General features: G+C 45.3%; 1 protein-coding gene and 1 long non-coding RNA gene across 3 annotated transcripts in view; one reads left to right on the top strand and one right to left on the bottom strand.

The window, feature by feature from the left end:
* The window catches only part of LOC112544553 (uncharacterized), a 56839-nt gene extending 45244 nt beyond the window's left edge, over positions 1 to 11595 (bottom strand). The window contains exon 1 of the long non-coding RNA XR_012901688.2: positions 11458 to 11595. This is a non-coding gene — a long non-coding RNA (uncharacterized LOC112544553). The remainder of the gene's footprint in view (positions 1 to 11457) is intronic.
* The window catches only part of GMDS (GDP-mannose 4,6-dehydratase), a 548706-nt gene continuing 542143 nt past the window's right edge, over positions 11513 to 18075 (top strand). The window contains exon 1 of one of the 2 annotated variants that reach the window (XM_075921351.2): positions 11513 to 12047. In XM_075921351.2, the coding sequence (XP_075777466.1) occupies positions 11949 to 12047 (99 nt within the window). In that variant the 5' untranslated portion in view covers positions 11513 to 11948. The remainder of the gene's footprint in view (positions 12048 to 18075) is intronic. The other variant, XM_075921350.2, reaches the window with a different exon arrangement.

Raw genomic sequence — 18075 nt, 5'->3', positions numbered from 1 at the left:
AGATAGAGTGTAATGGCTTACAATTGATCTCCCCACCTCCCTCCAGTTCACTCCTCCCCAAATTTTAGATTAAAGTAGAAAACTCGGTGGCTTGAAAGATGTTCTTTTCAGATTACTTGGTTTCCCTAAGTTAAAACTTAGACTGATTTTTTTTTTTTTTTTGGTAATGATTACTTGTCCTTTTAATGTATGAATTTGAGCTCATTAACTGCACCCTCTTGTTCCGCTCATAGCTATTTTTAAAAAAAAATATAGCAAGTGTTTTGAAGCTCGTGTTTTGAAGCGCTTGTAAGTCTCTTCTACCCAGGTGATGCAAAGCGCTCTCAAAGGCAGTAGCTCAACTTTTGGGAACTGCTACATACCAGAGTGCTCTGTGACTACTGTAAAGCTAGCAAAAGAGTTCCACACCAGGCAAGAGTACAGAGATTCTTTAACACTAACTTGGCTCTGCTTCTCACCCCTGAACACTGATTCCATTCCAGTGAGAGAACTGGATGCCTTTTGTCTAATCCTATTTAAGTCAATGGTAGAATTCCCATTCACTTCAGTGGCTTGCTCCTGTTCTCCTTAGACTAAAGTGACCATCTGTCCTATTTTTTACTGGGATTGCCTTGTATTTAAACTGTCTTCCAGGTGTCCTGACTTTTTTTTTTTAAAGGGGCAAAATGTCTTGTATTTGCATGCCCCCTACTGGTCCTTGAGTTTCCCCGGTCAGTGCTAACGCAGAGACTCCTGTTTGTGGCGGGCTGTAAAGCAGGCATTAGCACGTGGTGTGCGGAGTCAGGCAGGATGCCTAGGGAGAAACCAGGCAGTAGTTTGTGTCTTCTCTCCCTGTGTAACAATTTTTCTCAAGAGCTATAGTTGAAAATGGCTCTCTTGACTGAAGTGAGGAAACTGTAAAGACACTCTTTTTGGGTTATTTGTGGAAATTCTGACTGCACGATGCCTCTTTAACATTCGTTTAAAAGTTCCTTCCTAGCTACAAGCTCTCCGTTGCTGATTCCTTATATGACTTACATGAGTTATATCGCTGGAGGAAAGTAAGGTTTGCATGGGAGGACACTTGACCGGCACAGTCTAGAAATTACTAACTTATCTTGCCATGCAAAGATTTCAGGCCTTATGAATCCTGTATCTTGGATCTATTCTCTATCTGGGTGGAGGAGAAGGGATTCTGTAAATGTTTCATGTTGAAAAAATCCTGGCTTTAAATGGAAAGCATGGATTTTTTTTAACATTATTTCCCCATGAAGAGAGCCTTGAAAACCTAGAAAGAGTTCTATGGTTGAAAGGTTTCTCTAAAGATGAGAGGAAAATCTTGCTACCCAGGATTGGCTTTAGTCTAGGACTCTTGAGTTTACTTACATTAGTTCACAGTGGCAGTTGGCAAAGCTACCAATGGCAGCAGAGGTCCTATGGACTCTTTTAACTGGCTGACAGTAGCAGAGACAATTCTTCCATTAAAGACATTGTGGCCTCTTTGCTCTCATACTATTAAGCAAGTACCATGTGGCCTACTGGGCTAGGTGGGAAATGCTATAACATCACTCTGATACAAATGCTTCATAGGCTGCTCTGTGCCCTTTGTAAATTCATTTAAACTTTCTGCTTTGGGTCGTCTCCCCCCCCATTTAAGCTTCACTGGTTAGAATTCACCTGGGAAGTGGGGGGGAGGGGTGTTAAATTCCCCTTTCTGCCTGAAGATGGAATAGGGGTCTCCCAGCTCTCAGAAGGATGCTGTATCTACTGAGCAATTGGATATGCTAGTTTGGGTGTTCCTCAGTCTTTGCTGTCTGAAACTATTCCTCTGTACATAGTCATGTGGGCAGGGAAGACTTGACCCAGGGTGTCTCAAGGCTAGATGGGTGTTCTAACCACCAAGCTACAGATTCATTCTTTCTCTCTTTGGCACTATGAAGCTGCTCTGTAAAAGCACAATGGGCACTTGGGATGTAGGTGCCAAAGTCCCTCTCTTCCCAACTGCACCTGGAGGAAATAGTAACTCCTTTTCAATGAAGACTTTGCCAAAATTATCCACTGAGATTTATATCTTCTGTGTAATGTGCACATGGGGTTCCACTTTAGGACCATCCAGAAATTGCACATTTGGACCACATTTAGCCAAAGCCCTGGAGGTTTGAACTGGTTCCAGTAAATTTCTGGGTAGAATTCAAGGAGTTCTGGTTTTAACCTGTAAACTCCTAATATGTCTCTGCTTACCATCTTTAGGCTTTGTCCAGTTAAGACTGACTTTTTTTTGGCTGTGTCAGAGACTGATTGTGTGGCGTAGTCACTTAGTCTCTGCTTCACATCTCAATAAATATAATTGCCAACCACCAGCATTCAGAAATGAGTGTGGGTTAAAAATCACAATGTTCATTTTGGGATTATTTTTATTTGCCTTTTGGTTTCTGAATTTTTAGGGCACATTCACATTGCAAGTTAAAACTTTTTCCCACAACCATGAGGGCCAGAAACTATTAAACAAAAACAAAGGAAATCCTCATACAACTTCTTAATTGCAGCAACTGAGGCTTAAAAAGCACATCAAATGTTAGCACAAAATTTCATCCTGAGTGTCATAACAGCTGATGGTCTGCATTCAGAAGTCTTTGTCCTTTGGCCATAACTTACAGATAAGATGTTTGACAGGTCCATTGCATTTGGATTATATAACTTTTTTGGTTTGAGGCACTGGCACAGGTGTCAGAATAACCCCAATGAATTTTTGAATAACAGAAAAGTTATGCTTGTAACTGCCAAAGCCACATTCCAAAGAGACAGTGTCGGACCACACCATGGTTAACTGAGAAGGTGTTTAAGCTGGCACAAAAATGACACTGAAAGAGATTGGCTTCAAGATGGAAGAATGTAAGGGAGAATGTCAGGAACTGAACAGACCAATTCAAACCAGTCTGGACCAGACAAGTGACTATTTAAGGGCAAACTGTATGGAACTTTAGAATTGTGAAGACTGTGATAATGATGATAATATAGAAAGTATGTTCACAGTGGTCAGGTTTACCAAAAGGTTTTCCCTGTGGTCCAACATAATAAAAGATGATGATGGTGGAGCCATCACTGAGTGGGATTAACATGGGAGGAAAGATGATTGTGTGAATCTATCTGCCTAATCAGAACCACTTGTAGTATCGGATCACAGGAAAGAAAGTACAGAGCTGGAGCCATCAGTCCTGTGATGAAGTGATGAATAAGATTATGAAAATGTAGCTTGGGGAAAAAGCACACGGATAGGTAACTTGTCTGTAATTGTTAAAAGTGAATGTGGTACTGATCTTACATAGAAAAATTGTAATTAAGTGTGGATGACTAGGAATTGGCCAGAGGACTGGATGATGGGTTTTTTTTCTTTCCTTACCAGAGAAGGGAGACTTAACTATCCTATCCTATCCTATCCTATCCTATCCCTTTTGCTGCATGTGAACAAAGTTCTGTTCTTCAGAACCTAAGATAGCATGGAACAAAGCAAGCTGATTTTTGGAGAAGTTCAAGACACTTGTTTTCAACTTGGTCACATCTGTCACAACTGGAAAAATGCACAGTACAGTTACCCCTGGATCATTTTGATGCTGTCAGATCTAATATCAACTCAAGATAATACCCATAGGCCTCGCTGGTCACTGGCAAATTCATAGCTGGAAACCAGTCTGGCTCACCTGTGTATTAACCTTTTGAAACTAGGTATTATATTGACAAATATTCTAGACCTGATGAAATACTTGTAGGATGCTGCATGCATTGATCTTACAACCTTTGTAGCCCATGTTATACGGTTATATAGAGTGTGTTGTCTTGTACTGAAGCCTGAATGTGAGTGGGTGATGGTGGGTTGCGTGTGTAAGGGACCATCTATTCAAAAGGAAAATTTCTCTACATGGCAAAATAGTCTTATGGGGTACTTGAGTCTACTGTGACTCCGTGCTAAGTCTATTAGGGTATGTCTACACTGCATGCTTCTTTCAGAATAAACTATTCCAGAAGATATCCAGAATAGCTTATTTTGAAACAGCATATCTACATACGAAAAGTGCAGTGAAATAGCATCCAATCAGTGTGAACGCTCTATTTCAAAATAGTAAATTGCTATCTCACATTTAAGGCCACCTGAAACCAGTTCAGGCAGGGCATTAGGTCAGCAGTGACTTCCTGGAACTGCTGCCTAAGGGCTCACCCTTCTTAAAGGTACTCCCTCCCCCGTACAGCCATTTTCAGAGTCTTCTGCTTGCTTGCCTATCTCTCTGCAGGACAGCAAAGCATTTGTACTGTGGGCTTTGGTTGCCTTGTGTTTGGACACCACGGCACTCCCTGCTATGGAGTCGGAGCTGCCTCTGGGCAGGTGATGGCTCCTGACTGTCATGCTATAGTTTCTGCAGGCTGCCCTCCAGGCCGTGCAGGAACATGACCCTGAACTATTTGAAGACACCCTCAACATGTGTCTGGGAGCGCTTCTCATTCAGACGCACCCCACTATAGAGTGCCGCTTCTGGCGGCTAGACACCAGCTCCAGTTGGTGGGACCAGTCATCGTGGAGCAGTGGGATGACCAGCAGTGGCTCCAGAACTAAGACATGAGGAAGGAGACATTGTTGGAGCTGTATTCCTGGCTTGCTCCTATCCTCACGTGATGGGACACCCAGATGTGACTCGCCATCTCCCTCGTCCCCTGCCCCTGGAGAAGCTGGTCACCATGGTGACCTGGAAGCTCGCCACAACTGGGGGCTGACTTCATAGGGGTGGCTCCTGGATGGTTTGAGGGGGATTGGGAGGGAGGGCTCAGGGACCTCCCAAGGGCTCTGACACCTCTTTGACTCTGTTTTGGTTTGTTTGCCTCCTTCTGCAGGTGGTGAGGGCCATCAACACTGTCCTGCTGCGCAGGGTCATCCACCTGGGCTTTGTCGCCATGGGCTTCCTCAACTGCTGGGGGAGAAGTTATTGATGGCATCCCAATCCGGCCCCCCAACCACTGGGCATCTCAATACATCAACTGGAAGGGATACTTTTTGATGGTCTTGCAGGCCCTGGTCAACCACCGCAGACATTTTCGTTGGCTGGTCAGGGAAGGCACATGACGCCTGGGTGTTCAGGAACTCAAGCCTCTTCCAGAAGCTGGAGGCTGGCACTTCCTTCCCTGAGCACAGCATTAGGGTCGGGGATGTGGAGGTGCCACTGTGCATTGTGGAGGACGCAGACTATCCCCTCATGCCATGGCTAATGAAGCCATATACTGGACGCCTTGACCCCAGCAAGGACCACTTCAGGCAGGTTCCACATGCAGGTGGAGTGTGCCTTCGGGCATTTCAAGGTGAGGTTCAGGTGCCTCATGACCTGCCTGGATGTGGGGGAACAGAACATGGGGACACCACCTGGGGGATGTTGTGTGCTTCACAACATAGTGGAGAGGAAGGGGGAGGCCTTCCATCCAGGGTTGGGCCAGAGGCTGGCTGGGAGGGAAGGGCCTTGGAGCAGCTGTGCACGGCTGCCACACAGCAGGCCCATAAAGCAGGGGTGCACATCTGGGAGGTCCTGAGGGACAGTTTCTTACGCTCTTCCCCAGGGCCTCCCCAATAGGGCCCTGTGCCTTGCCCCTCTCTTCCCTGCAGATACAATTTTTAAAATGGGGGAGGAGAGGCTCAGGGCTGGGGCTGAGTGTGGTGTGTGGCTCAAGTGCTTCCTCCGTCTTCTGTGTGGGATAGCGCTGCCAGGTGCAGGTGTGTGTGCTGCTCACAGAGGGGGCAGGAGACACCGCCCTACGACACATCCTTACAGAGTTTAGTGATAAAGCTGCAGCCGTGTTAGTCTGGTCTAGCTGAAACAAAAGACAGGACTATGCAGCACTTTAAAGACTAACCTAATAAACCTTCTTGTTAGTCTTTAAAGTGCTGCATAGTCCTGTCTTTACAGAACTTGAGGAGTTGGTTGAAATGGAAGTATAGATCACACTACCAGCATGGGATTTGTCATGTTTCTTAACAGTCTGTCCTGAGTCACTCTTGATAGCTTGACAATCATGAGCTTCATTGACTACTCAAAAGCATTTGATACTATCTTTGGAGGATTCTAGTAGTCATGGGAATTCTAAAACATCTCAATGAACTCAACACAAATCTCTACAACAGATCAGGGTGAAAAATAGATGATTGTAAGTAATTTTCCACTGGGAAGGGCTGTGAGAAATGTAAGGGTACATTTGGTTCTCAAGTCTCTGTGCATGCTGAAGAATGTCTTATGAGATAAGCCTTAATAGGCATAGGTTTCCTTCATTGTGGGGGCTCCCCAATCCCCCCTGATTCACCCCTCCCATTTAGGCTTGCTAACTCTCTCCTGGACTAGATGTCTTTGCCACAAATGGTGTCCGGTTCACTCAGCTGGGAGAAACGGCAACCCAATTCCTACTCCCACTTCTCTTTAAGCCCTGGCGCCACCTTTTTCCTCTCCTGAGCACACTCCCTTTTCTCTCCCCCAGCCTCCTGCATGTTTTGAAACAGCTGACTGCTAGAGGCACTGGAAGGGAGAGGAAGGAGTTGATCAGCGGGGCTGCTGGCAAAGAGGAGGCACTGGGGGGGAAAAGCGGATGTAGTTGCCAGTGAGTGCTAAGTACCTGCTAACTTCCCCCCCCCCCCCCCATAAGTTCTCTAACATATCTAGTCAATATACAGCAACAGTTAAAAAAAAAAAAAAAAAAAAAGCAAAATTTCTTTTGGGAATCAGTAAGAAAGGAAGAGTTAAGTCAGAAAATATCATATTTCCTCTACACAAATCCATGATACACCCACATCTTGAATACGATGTGGAGATGTGGTCACTCCATCCCAAAAAAAGAGATCCTAGAATTGGAGAAAAATTTTGTTGCCCTTTTCTGAACTATTAGGGGTATGGAATGGCTGCCATATGAGGACAGATTAAAAAGAGTAGGAGTGTTCAATTATATTTCCCCTTTGTCACTTTTTTGAAACTGAAGTACATAAAATCATGACTATGGTAGAGGAAATAAGTTTGTTACTCCTCATAACACAAGAACTAGGGATCACAAAATGAAATTAATAGACAGAAGATTTTAAACAAACAAAAGGAGGTATTTCTTCACACAACACAGTCTGTGGAACTCTTTGCCAGAGAATATTGTGAAGGCTAAAACTATAATGGGATTAAAAAATTAACTAAATAAATTCATGGCAGATAGCCACTGTGATCATCCAGTCTGATCCGAAGATTACAGGTCATAACCTTACATATCCCTTTGTGTAGCAGACCCCTAACCTCTAGTTGAGTTAATGAAGTCCTCAATTCATGATTTAAAGACTTAAATAAGCCACCATTTATTTTACTTTAAACCAGAAACTGCCCCATAACCTATGCAGTAGAAGAAGGTGAAATAACCCCAGGCTTTCTGCCAATTTGACTTGAAGCAAGTTTCCTTCCTGACTCCAAATATGGCCATCAGATAGATGATGCATATGTGGGCAGAATTCACTTGGGAAAAAGCTTGCTGTAATAACTCTGAACCCTCCCCAGCTCCAGCCATGTATGATATTTGTTATATGTAGTTCATATGCAACTTCTAGTAATTGTAGGTAGAACATCCCCTCCATAAACTAATGAAGCTCAACCTTGAAGGCAGGTTTTTTTTGGCTCACTGCTCCTCTGATGGTTAGAAAACTTTGCCTAATTTCAAGCCTAAACTTGTTGATGTCCAATTTGTATCCAATTTGTATAATACAAAAGTTTATTTGTATTCAACACTGGTGCTTAACTTCAATAACTCCTCTTCCTCCCTGGTATTTATCCCTCTAGTGTATTTATAGAGAGAAACCATATTTTCCCTCCCCTACCTTCATTTAGATAGAGAAGTGTAAGCTGTTTGAGGTTCCTCTTCTAAGATTAAATTTTTTTTATTCCTCTTCTCATCCTAATAGTTGTTTTTTCTCTGTACCTATTCCATTTTGAATTTATCTGTTGCTATTACTTTCTGGGGGTAGAGAATGTCCCCTGGCGTGTCACTTTTTTCCTTTATTACTTGTTAGCTTCACAGCTTTGCTTATAAATAAAACATACTTTCATTGTCCTTTACCCATAATCATCCCAGACAGGCAGGCAAATTAATGTTCTTTCACCTAGAACAGGCATGATTTATGTGTTGCTTCCACAACACATTTTTAACAACATATTTTAGCACACATACATACATTTTATAACTGTGTCCATGTGTCTCTCAAAGATATTACTGCCCAGTATGCCATCAGTATACAGCTAATACCTTTTTACAAGATACTTTCTGGATACATAGTATGATACCAGGGACTGGGGTACGGTGCATCAGGGAGGCCTGCTAGAAGATTACAGTAGGCACTTTTGTCAGTATGTAGTGAGGAGCTCTTAGGCAGGACTGGCCTTACCATGAGGTGAACTGAAGCGGCCGCCTCAGGTGCCAGACTGGGGGAAGGGTTGTGTGTGCCACTAGGACCCAGAGTGTAGAAAATTGTATCTGCTGCTGGTGCATATGTATTCTCTCTGCTCTAGATGCACAGAGATGGTGGAGTGCTGTGTTGGAGGAAGGAGGGCACAAGAGACATAACAGGCAGGCAGGAGAAAAGGTGAGAGGGAATAACAGAAAGCAGCAGGAACTGCAGGGAGAGAGGAGGAGGAGCCTCTTATGTACCTCTCTAGCACCCCCACGAGTCTGGACTCATTTACACCAGCTTCTCAGGGAGCTTCCTATTTTCTGCTGTTTCCCTGAACCCACTTGAAACGGGCAGTCAACTGAAGTAGTAGGAGCCAGTTAGGCCCTTAAGATGCTGATATCTTCCCTCACTCAGGCCCTGCTACCAGACTGCTTATTTGTCCCCTTCAACTGAGTGTTGAGAGCCACTATAGCTGGCACAGAACAGCAGTCATAAGTGAAAGAAGAAAACGCCCCTCTGGGGCAGCATTCAGAAAAAGAAAGAAAGCAAAGGAAGCTTTTATATCTAAGCAGGAAGGAACTCTCCTGAGATACATAGACACAAATGTTCACAGTGAGCCTTCTGGCCCCAGTGAGGATGTGCGTGGTGAGGAGATGCCTGACCTTCCAGTTAGTCAGAGTGCAGGTGACCTGGCAGCTACTGCAGCATCCATATCTCCATCTCAAATGGATGTAACCATGCACATTCCTGGGAAAAAAAAGTGTAGATCAGAGAAGAGTGTGGTGGAGGAGCAAGAAACAGCTGCTGATGAGTTTAGTTCCTTAAGTCTAGATGATCCAGAACTGTGAACCCACTTGAGCAGTAGCGTGAGGGACTTCCTTGTAAGTATGGGCCACAGCAAGTGGAAACACTTCATGTTCCCCAAAGACAATGAAAATAGAAGTTTCCATCCAACACATTACTTGCATGAAATCCCCAATGGTGACAAAGTGGAGAGGCCATGGCTTATGTACTCAAAAACCCAGAATGTTGCATACTGTTTTTGTTGCAAACTCTTCCAGTCTAATGTTCCAGCCACATTGGGTTCTACAGGAACAAAGGACTGGAAAATTCTGGCTAGAAATCTGGCATACCATGAGAAGGCAGCAAATCACCAGAGAACATTCCATAGGTGGAAAGAGCTTGAGATGAGACTAAGGTTAAAGGCCACTGTGACGGAGCGGGTCGCCCCCACCCCGTGGACACGGACCCACCCTGCACTGAACCTGCCGTCGCCCAAACACTCCTCGGGACAATCCGAGGAGTAAAGGTGAAGTGCCGCGCTTGCTCTGCCACCGCCGCCCAGCTAACAAGCGGCGCACAAAAGACATGGCTGGCAGAGGGGCGGGGACTGGGGGAAGGGGCAGAGCTAACGCGCGCGGCGCCCGACGTCATCACGCCGGGATGCTGGCGCGGGACTTTAAAAATCCCAGTGGGGCCGAGAGAAGGGGGAAAGACGCCGGAGTGGAGAGGGGGAAGGACGCAGGAGTGGAGAGGGGGGGAGCTAGTGATGGAGGATAGGAAGTAGCCCAGGGCCGGGTAGGATCCCGGCATGCTGGTGCGTTTCGGGCTAGCGCCCCACCAGCAGGACAGGTCTCTGTGTACCTGTCCTTAGGGCCCTGGGCTGGGGTCCGGGAGAGAGGGTGGACCCGGACCCCCCTATCCCCCATTGGTGACGAAAATCCAGGGACCGCAACTAGAAACTGAAGAAAACAGGAAGGAGGACTAGACTCTCCTGTTACAGCCACCATAGATGATCAGCATCAAGAGAAGATTGCATCAGAGACTCATTACTGGCAAAATGTTCTGAAAAGGCTCATTGCCATTGTGAGAGTGCTTGGATCAACTCCAAAGGCTGTTCTGGAATATATGTGCACAAATAAGATGACCACGCTCTTTCTAAATGCTTTTGTTGCTCTGAGCATACTTCTAACACATCCTGTAACAGTTGCCAATGGAGAACACAGCTTCGCTAAGCTGAAGTTAATAAAAACACATCTACGCTCCACAAGGACACAGGAGAGGCTGGTTGGCCTTGCAACCATCTCAATAGAGCATGAGCTGGGCCAGACTGGACCTTCAGGAAGCAGTTCAAATCTTTGCAACCAAGAATGCAGGGAAAGCACCACTTTGATTATTCAAACTGATAAAAAAGCCAGTGTTTATGATGCAGATAAAAGTTACATTTGCTGTTCAGGATTAAAAGTTGTTACTTAAAATTTTTGAACAAGGCACTTTAAGTTGTTACTTCTCCTTTATTGGGGTAGGTAGCAGAGCAGTAGCATGAGAGGAGTAGAATGCGAAGAAGGCAGACTTGAGACCTTTCAAAGTTTTGGCCCAAGCAATGGGGTTTGCGGGGCATCATTTGAACTCCCCTCCTCAGATGCCAAAATGTTGTGGGCCCGCCCTGCTCTTAGGGCCACAATTCTTGTGGTTGTAGCAAACAGCTGGATGAAATGGGAGCTTGGTGCTTTTGTAAGGCAAAGACCCCATTAGCTCTGTTTGAGGGGAGAGACTGGTGAGTATTGAAGAGGCACCGTGATTCCTCAGCTCTGCCCTTCTGCAGCCGCCTCCCTGACAGGAAGGCAGAGCACAGGCAGCTAGACTGCCTTTGCCCTTGGCCTGGGTGCAGGGGCGGGGCCAGCTCAAAGCCGACTGCGGCCAGGGACGCTCAGCAGTATCCTCGCTTTCTCGTGCCAGCGCGCCCGGAATCTCTGCTAGTTCCCACTGGGGCAAGGACCCGACAGCGCGGAGGCCTGCGGCAGGGAGCCGCTCCTCCACGCTGCAGGGGGCGCTGTGCCTCCCTGGCGCATCCGTTCGGCGTAGCTGAGGTCGCTCCCTGCTCCCGTCGCCTCCTTGACGCAGCACCAGGAACTCGGGTCTCGCTTTTAGCCGCTGTCGCGCGGCTGGCGTCGGAGCCCGAGCCAGGCTGAGCCCTGAAGTAGCCCCCTCCCCCGGCCCATCCTCCAATCAGCGGCCCCCAACAGCCTCCTCCTTACCCGACGCTGCCGGGTTCCGTGATGGGGCCCCTCCTGTCTCTTTAAGGAAGCGACGCCGCTCCTGATTGGCTGGCGGAGGCCGCGGCGGCCGCTTTTCAAGCAGAGAAGCGAGCGTGCGCGCGCGCTGGGAGCGCGAGCCTAAAGTCCCTGCGCCAGGTGCGCGCGCGGAGCTTGGGGCTGGTGCCCGGAGCGGGGCGGCACCTGTGCAGGCTGCACCTTACGGGAGGCGCCGCTGCGGGGACGCGGAAATGCACCAACGCCCGGCAGCGGCAGCCTGGGCAGACCCCGCCCCTCGCCGGTAGCCCAGTTTCCAGCTAGTCCTCTTTGGTCCATGCCCCTGCCCGCTCCGCCTCCGGCACCTTGACCGCCCCGCCCTGCCCTCCCGCTGCAACGCGGCGCCTTGCCATCTTTCCTCTGCTCCACCTCTTGCACCTGAGTCACCTCCCCACCCCTGCTAAACCGCAGCAACTCGGCCCCTCCCTTCCAGACTCATGGCACAGGACGCCTGCCCCAGCTCTGCACTGACTGTAGGCAACTGTGCAGACATGAATCCCAGGAAAGTGGCTCTCATCACGGGCATCACTGGCCAAGTAAGTGTTGGGGAGGGGGAACGGAAGCGGCGAAGAGTACAAATGCAATTGCTTCTACACTGGTCATTAAGCAGGGGAAGAGTGGCACAGAGTTGCTTGTCTGTCCGTACACGTGTCTCTACTCGATTGCTAGCTAAGTACAGTAAGCTGCCTCATGTCCTGTTGATCAGTGTATATTCGCTCCCTGCTGTGCATCAATCTGTGTTTCACTGATATGCTGCTAAAAATAAGGATGCATTAGTGTGTATTGCATTGGCACTCTATTAGAAATGACCACTGCTATTACTTATCAACCCCTATCTGACCTGACTTCATCCTCAACTAGTATTGATCAAAGAGAGGAAGAAAACTCTTGTAACTGGTATAGTGTATGTGGAAATAGCATCTCCTCTTCCCTTTTGTAGAGTTTTACAGCTTTATTTATAGCAGGTTCTTTGGTATTTACATGCAAAAATGAGGTCACTTGGATCTTAATATATAGTTTATGTGAGGGCACTTGATCTACAAGAGACATCTTAATCTTGTGTTTTAATTCTCATGTAAGTGGTTCAATGAGTACAATTTGGATCAAGTTTTTATCATATTTTGGAGAAAAGCAAACTTCTTACAAAAGTGAGTAGACATGAACTAATGACGTTATAATTGAAGTTGGATGTTGCAGTGTATGCAACACAACAATAGAAACCAAAGTGCGAAACTGACACTTCTGTGAGAAACACAAAAGGGAAAAACATAAATAGTGACAATTGACTGAAGATGGAATTTGTCTGCAGAACATGGTTATTGAGGAAAGATTGGGATTTAGTGGGAATATACTTGAACAGTGGTATTACCTTCTAGTGACACGTTTTATCCAATATGCATTACTCTGGTGTAATACTATTGGATATTTTTGTAGGCCTTATTCAGTGGAACTTGTTAGATTCCAGAGGATGGACCATCAGAACCTTTTATTTTGTCTCACAAGTTAATGGAGATGGGCCTTACTCTCAAAGCTCAGATTTTAGGCGCTTACTGCCATTCCCCAGAATAAGATGTATAATGTAAAAGACTTTATGATGGGGTAGGCAATAAGTGGCTCCTGGGCCAGACAGTTTGCTAGGGTTATCCCTGTTGGCAGGCTGCCAGATGCTTTATTTACCTGAGTGTCCACAGGTATGGCTGCTGGTAGATCCCTTGGTTGCGGTTTGCTGTGCCCAGCCAGTGGGAATGGGAAGAGAAATAGAGAGGAATTAGTTCAATTAGGATGTTGTACAGCCAGTTCAGTCTGTGTAAGTGCAAAGCCTGTATTGCATTAGTCAAATCACGGTACTGACTTGCATCTACTAACATTGCATTTAACAACACAAAATGAAGAACAGGGTTGCTGTCAGCTTACATGATGTACCCTTAAAAAAAAAAAAAGAGAACTTTTGAGACAGCAACTGGGACTGTAGAATTCTGTACTCAGATACCAGGGTCTCTGTTCTTTATTTCCTGTCTTGCATCACTATAACAGTGGAGAGGCTCAAATTAGGTATGTTAAAATGCATCTAATCGGCTAATTGAGTAGTTGATGGAATTTCTATTGACTACTTGATTAGTCAATAAGGGGGGAAACTGCATTGGGAGCTAACCCTGCTGCAGCTCTGCCTTTTAAATGTAATAAGAGCCACCTTTCTACTCTGCTAAGCAGCTGTCCTGGCTTGCACCCAGATCCAGATGCTGTGCCTCTGCTTTTTGAATGGAGTAAAAGCCAGGCAGCTCTTATTATGTTTAAAAGGGAGAGCTGCAGTGGGGTAAGCTCTGGAGGTCAGACGCTAAACCTTTTGTGGCTCTGCAGTCTGCCCGGCATCAACTAATTGAGTAGCACATGGGACTCTTACTACATTTAAAAGACAGGCACAGCAGTTGGGACCCAGAGGGAGCGGGGACTGCTTGAGTCTTTCTCTCTCTCCCCACCTCCCCCATCGACTAGTCCATGGAAACTTCATCGACTAGGCAGTTAGCCGATTAATCAAAATTTAACATCCCTACTTCACACAGCCTATTTTTCTCAACAACTTTCAGGCCCCTCTTCTATTCTGGACTCCTACATACTGACTGAAATGGTCTTGTTTCTGCTTGGTCTAGGCCTTCAAACAATTATGCAAATGTCAGATGTCAAGGAGCAAGTAGTGGTTTCAAAGCTTTCCTCCTTCCAGCCCTATTACTGAAAGTCACTGTAGTCTGTGGTTGCATATGAGGCTGGGAGAGGGAGGAGCAGGGGACATGAACCTAGTTCTTACAAAAGCCGCCTTTACCACAGGCTAAAATCCTTTGTTAAAATTACTAAGCAGATTGCTGCAACTCTACTGAAATCTATTTGACTTCTTTTGCCACTCCTGCTTCTATATGCTTTGTTGAGCAGGCTCATTTTCCTCCCACACCAGATTAATTATTGCAGTAATGTTATGTGTACTCAAACTTGTATTTGCTGCACCTGCTCTGTAGCGGAGAACTTCCTTCTTTGGGAGTGCCCACCTTGCATCTTTTACTAGTGCCAGAGTCTTAAGGTAAAGCAAAGAAATGAAAATATACAGTCTGTCATAAACCAAAATGTATCTTAGTTTTAAACACAAGTTGGATTTCTCTCCTCCTCTCCCCATGGTCAGGGACTAATTCTAGGTTGCTTTGAATAATAGTTAGGCTTTTCTTAATTTGATTTAAACTTGTCGAAGTATAATGGTATGCAACTACTCCAGATCTACAAGTTATAATTGAATTGAAACATCTATATTAGAGAGAATGACCGTGCATGAACCAGAAATATATAACATGATATGAAAATTCTCTGGTCAAACTGGTTTGTCCAATGGAATTACACTTCTATATAGGACAAAGGATGCTGCAGGTCTTGGCTTTTTTCCAAGTGAAGTTTCTGAAGTAGTTGAGAGCAGATAAACTTGTTTGTCATGTAGAAATGTGATTGTAGTATATTTGACCAGTGGGCTGTTGGGGGGGGGGGGGGGGGGGGGGAGACCTTTTATAGTTTTAACTACTGTATACAGTAGGCAATGGAAAATATTTCAAGCAAAATGCAGGACAATGTAGCACTTTAAAGACGTTGTCCTGCATTTTGTCCTGCATTTTGCTTCAACTACCCCAGACTAACACTGCTACATTTCTATCACGAAAATATTTCAGATTTTTTTCCCCAAGTTTTGCAGTTATGATCTGGCCTGCCAATCTGTTTGTTTCCCTTGAAGTGCCAAAGAGTTTTCACTGGTTGCAGTGAAATTTAGTGTAGAGGAAAGAGCTCTTTCTGAACAGATCTGCTGTCCCTAAAGGTGACCAGATACAAGCTCACATTATGGAGAGAGTTAATGGGGGGAAAAACTGTTGCTTTACTACTTTACCCATTCCCTTCTAGATAGTATGTTATCTTGTCTTCTGGAATTTCATCACCATCTTGAGGAGATGGCTTGTTGTCCTCATAGATTCAGAGGATCAGGGTGGATATGCACTACTCTCATTCTAATGAGTTGGTCCCATGAGAATAGGGTTGAGGCATGTGGTTGTGCTCTGTTTCAGTTGAATACTTGCTCTGGCACTTCTCATGAACGTTAGCCACTAGGTTTTTGTAGCAGTACACCCACCTATGACACTATAAATAAGAGTAAGTTGAGGGAAATTCTGTGCATCAGCCCTTAACTTGTAATGCCCCTGCAGTGAGCTCCCTGCAACTCCCAGGCTCACTGTGGGGCTGTGAACTATGAGAAGCTCACTGTGCAGGGCTGACCCTGTTGTACTTAAAAGTACTGCATGGGATCTTGTTGGGGAAAAGGCAAAACGCCACATTTATTGGTAGCACATACAGAAATCAACACTTATCATAGGCTTATGATATCTCACCCACACCCACCCACCCTGTCATGTTGTTACCAATAGTTGCTCCCCCTAATTGCACTGGCCAGGTGAGTTAGGTGGAAGAGGGGTGGAGCCGGGCTCCTGCTGATCCAGATTGATGCTCCTATGTTGACAAGACGAAAATCCGGGGCCCCTCTGCAAGATGCCTGAGATTTACAGTGTCGTCCCTCTCCTGCAGATCTCCAGCAGTTAGTCATCACATGAATATGCATCATCTGTGAGAGTCATCATATGCATATGCAGGTAGACATCTGTGGCACTTTCTTCTAGGTGGTGTCTCAATGCTGCCACATTCTCCTTCAAAGAGGGTGCTTCCAAAAGCAGGCACTTGCTGACTTCCAAGGCGTCCATATGTCCAGTCTTCTTTCAATGAGCCAACTTCACAGGTCTCATTGTTCTTGGATCTGCCTTCCACCCCTCTCCTCTTTATGCTTTATTCATTCACACTTCATTCACTCAACAGGACAATCAGTAAGCAAAAGGGGGTACAAAGTCTACAAGATACAAGGTTTCAATGTAAAAAAGATTTAATGCAAAGTTTCTATGTTGTATATGAAAGTATACAAAGTTTCCACATAAAAGGACTTAATACAACAAAGCTAAAGACTTATTACAATGCTAAAAGAACTGAATACAAAGTTAAAATAAAATTTCAACGAGAAAATGATTAATACAGAGATGTACCTACAACTCGCCATTACTTCCCTAGACTGGGACAGACCCCATGAATTTGTGGAACTGCTAATAGTGATTCTGCAAACTGTGAGGGTTTCCTATACTTCGGAGGTGTTTTATAACATTTAAATTGTAGCAAGGGAGGTTTACGTTGGACATTAGGAAAAACTTCCTAACTGTCAGTGTGGTTAAACACTGGAATAAATTGCCTAGAGATGCTTTGGAATCTGCATTGTTGGAGGTATTTAAGAGCAGGTTAGATCAACATCTAGACCTAAATGGTGCTTGGTCCTACCCTGAGAGCAGGGGAATTGGTCCTACCCTGAGAGCAGGGGAATTGCACTTGACCTCTCAAGGTCCTTTCCGGTTCTAATATTCTGTGGCTTGTCACTGGTTGGATCACAGAGGTCCCCTTGAGACTGTTGCCTGGTGCGCTGATCATGTCATTGAGCCTGCCTACCTGCCCTCGGGGATGCCCCACCACTCTGTCCTGCTGCGGTAGAAGATCTCCCACAGCCAAGGCTCAGAGTTGGGGAAACAGCTCCCCAAACAGAGTAACACAAATGCTGAAACAGCTCAACTCTTGGAGGGCTCAGCTATAGGGCTTTGACAGTACCCAGGAACAGAGCCCCAAAGAGGACCAAACCCCCAAATAAATCCATTTTATTCTATATAAAAGTTTCATACAGAGCTTATAAGTAGAGCCATGATATAAAGCAGATATTTGTGGATTTTCAGGGCTCTACTCATAAGGTTAGCCCCCTAATCAATGAAACAGAGATGCACAGTAGTTGCTTCCCCCACCTCCAAGTAGCAATTATTTACACTGGTCTTGATAAACAAGTTTTTTATTAGGTATAAAAAGTAGAATTTAAAATAATTGCAAGTGAAAATAGTCAGATGAAAGTGAGTTACTAAGCCAAAATAAAGGAGACAAACTAATTAAGCCCAATACATTGAGAGATTGTTTTGAAGCATTTTACCTGAGGAATATACTTTGAGAGACTGAGATGGGTCTACAGCTTTTTGTATCCTTCAAATGGGTCTACAGCTTTTTGTATCTTTCATAGTTCTTTGTTTTCAGATTTCTTTGTGTGGCATTTTAGGGTGGAGAGGCAATTTGAAAAAGTGAGCCGAAGACAAAAGCGTGATTGCTTTCTAGTCCTTAAATAGACTTGCCCCGGGGCAGGAATCCTTTGTTTTATCTCTCCATCTTCATGGAAAAATACCCCACTCAAGATGGATTCTATTACAGAGGGGCATGGTCACATGTCTCTTTAGGATCAACCATAGTTTGAGCCTAAGGAAAAACAAAACCATACACAGCACCAAGCCAGTAAGTTTCTGGAGTATCAGTAGTGGCCCTCATAGCACATTTCGAATTATAAACATAGTCACATTCTATATTTCTAACTTCACATACAAGATTGATACATGCACAGAAGTAGACTATACACATTCAGCA

The sequence above is a fragment of the Pelodiscus sinensis genome, chromosome 2, assembly GCF_052426305.1.
Source record: "Pelodiscus sinensis isolate ZL-2025 chromosome 2, ASM5242630v1, whole genome shotgun sequence".
NCBI lineage: Eukaryota > Metazoa > Chordata > Testudines > Trionychidae > Pelodiscus > Pelodiscus sinensis.
Note: the sequence above shows the minus strand (reverse complement) of the source record. Positions and strands in the feature narration are given on the sequence as shown.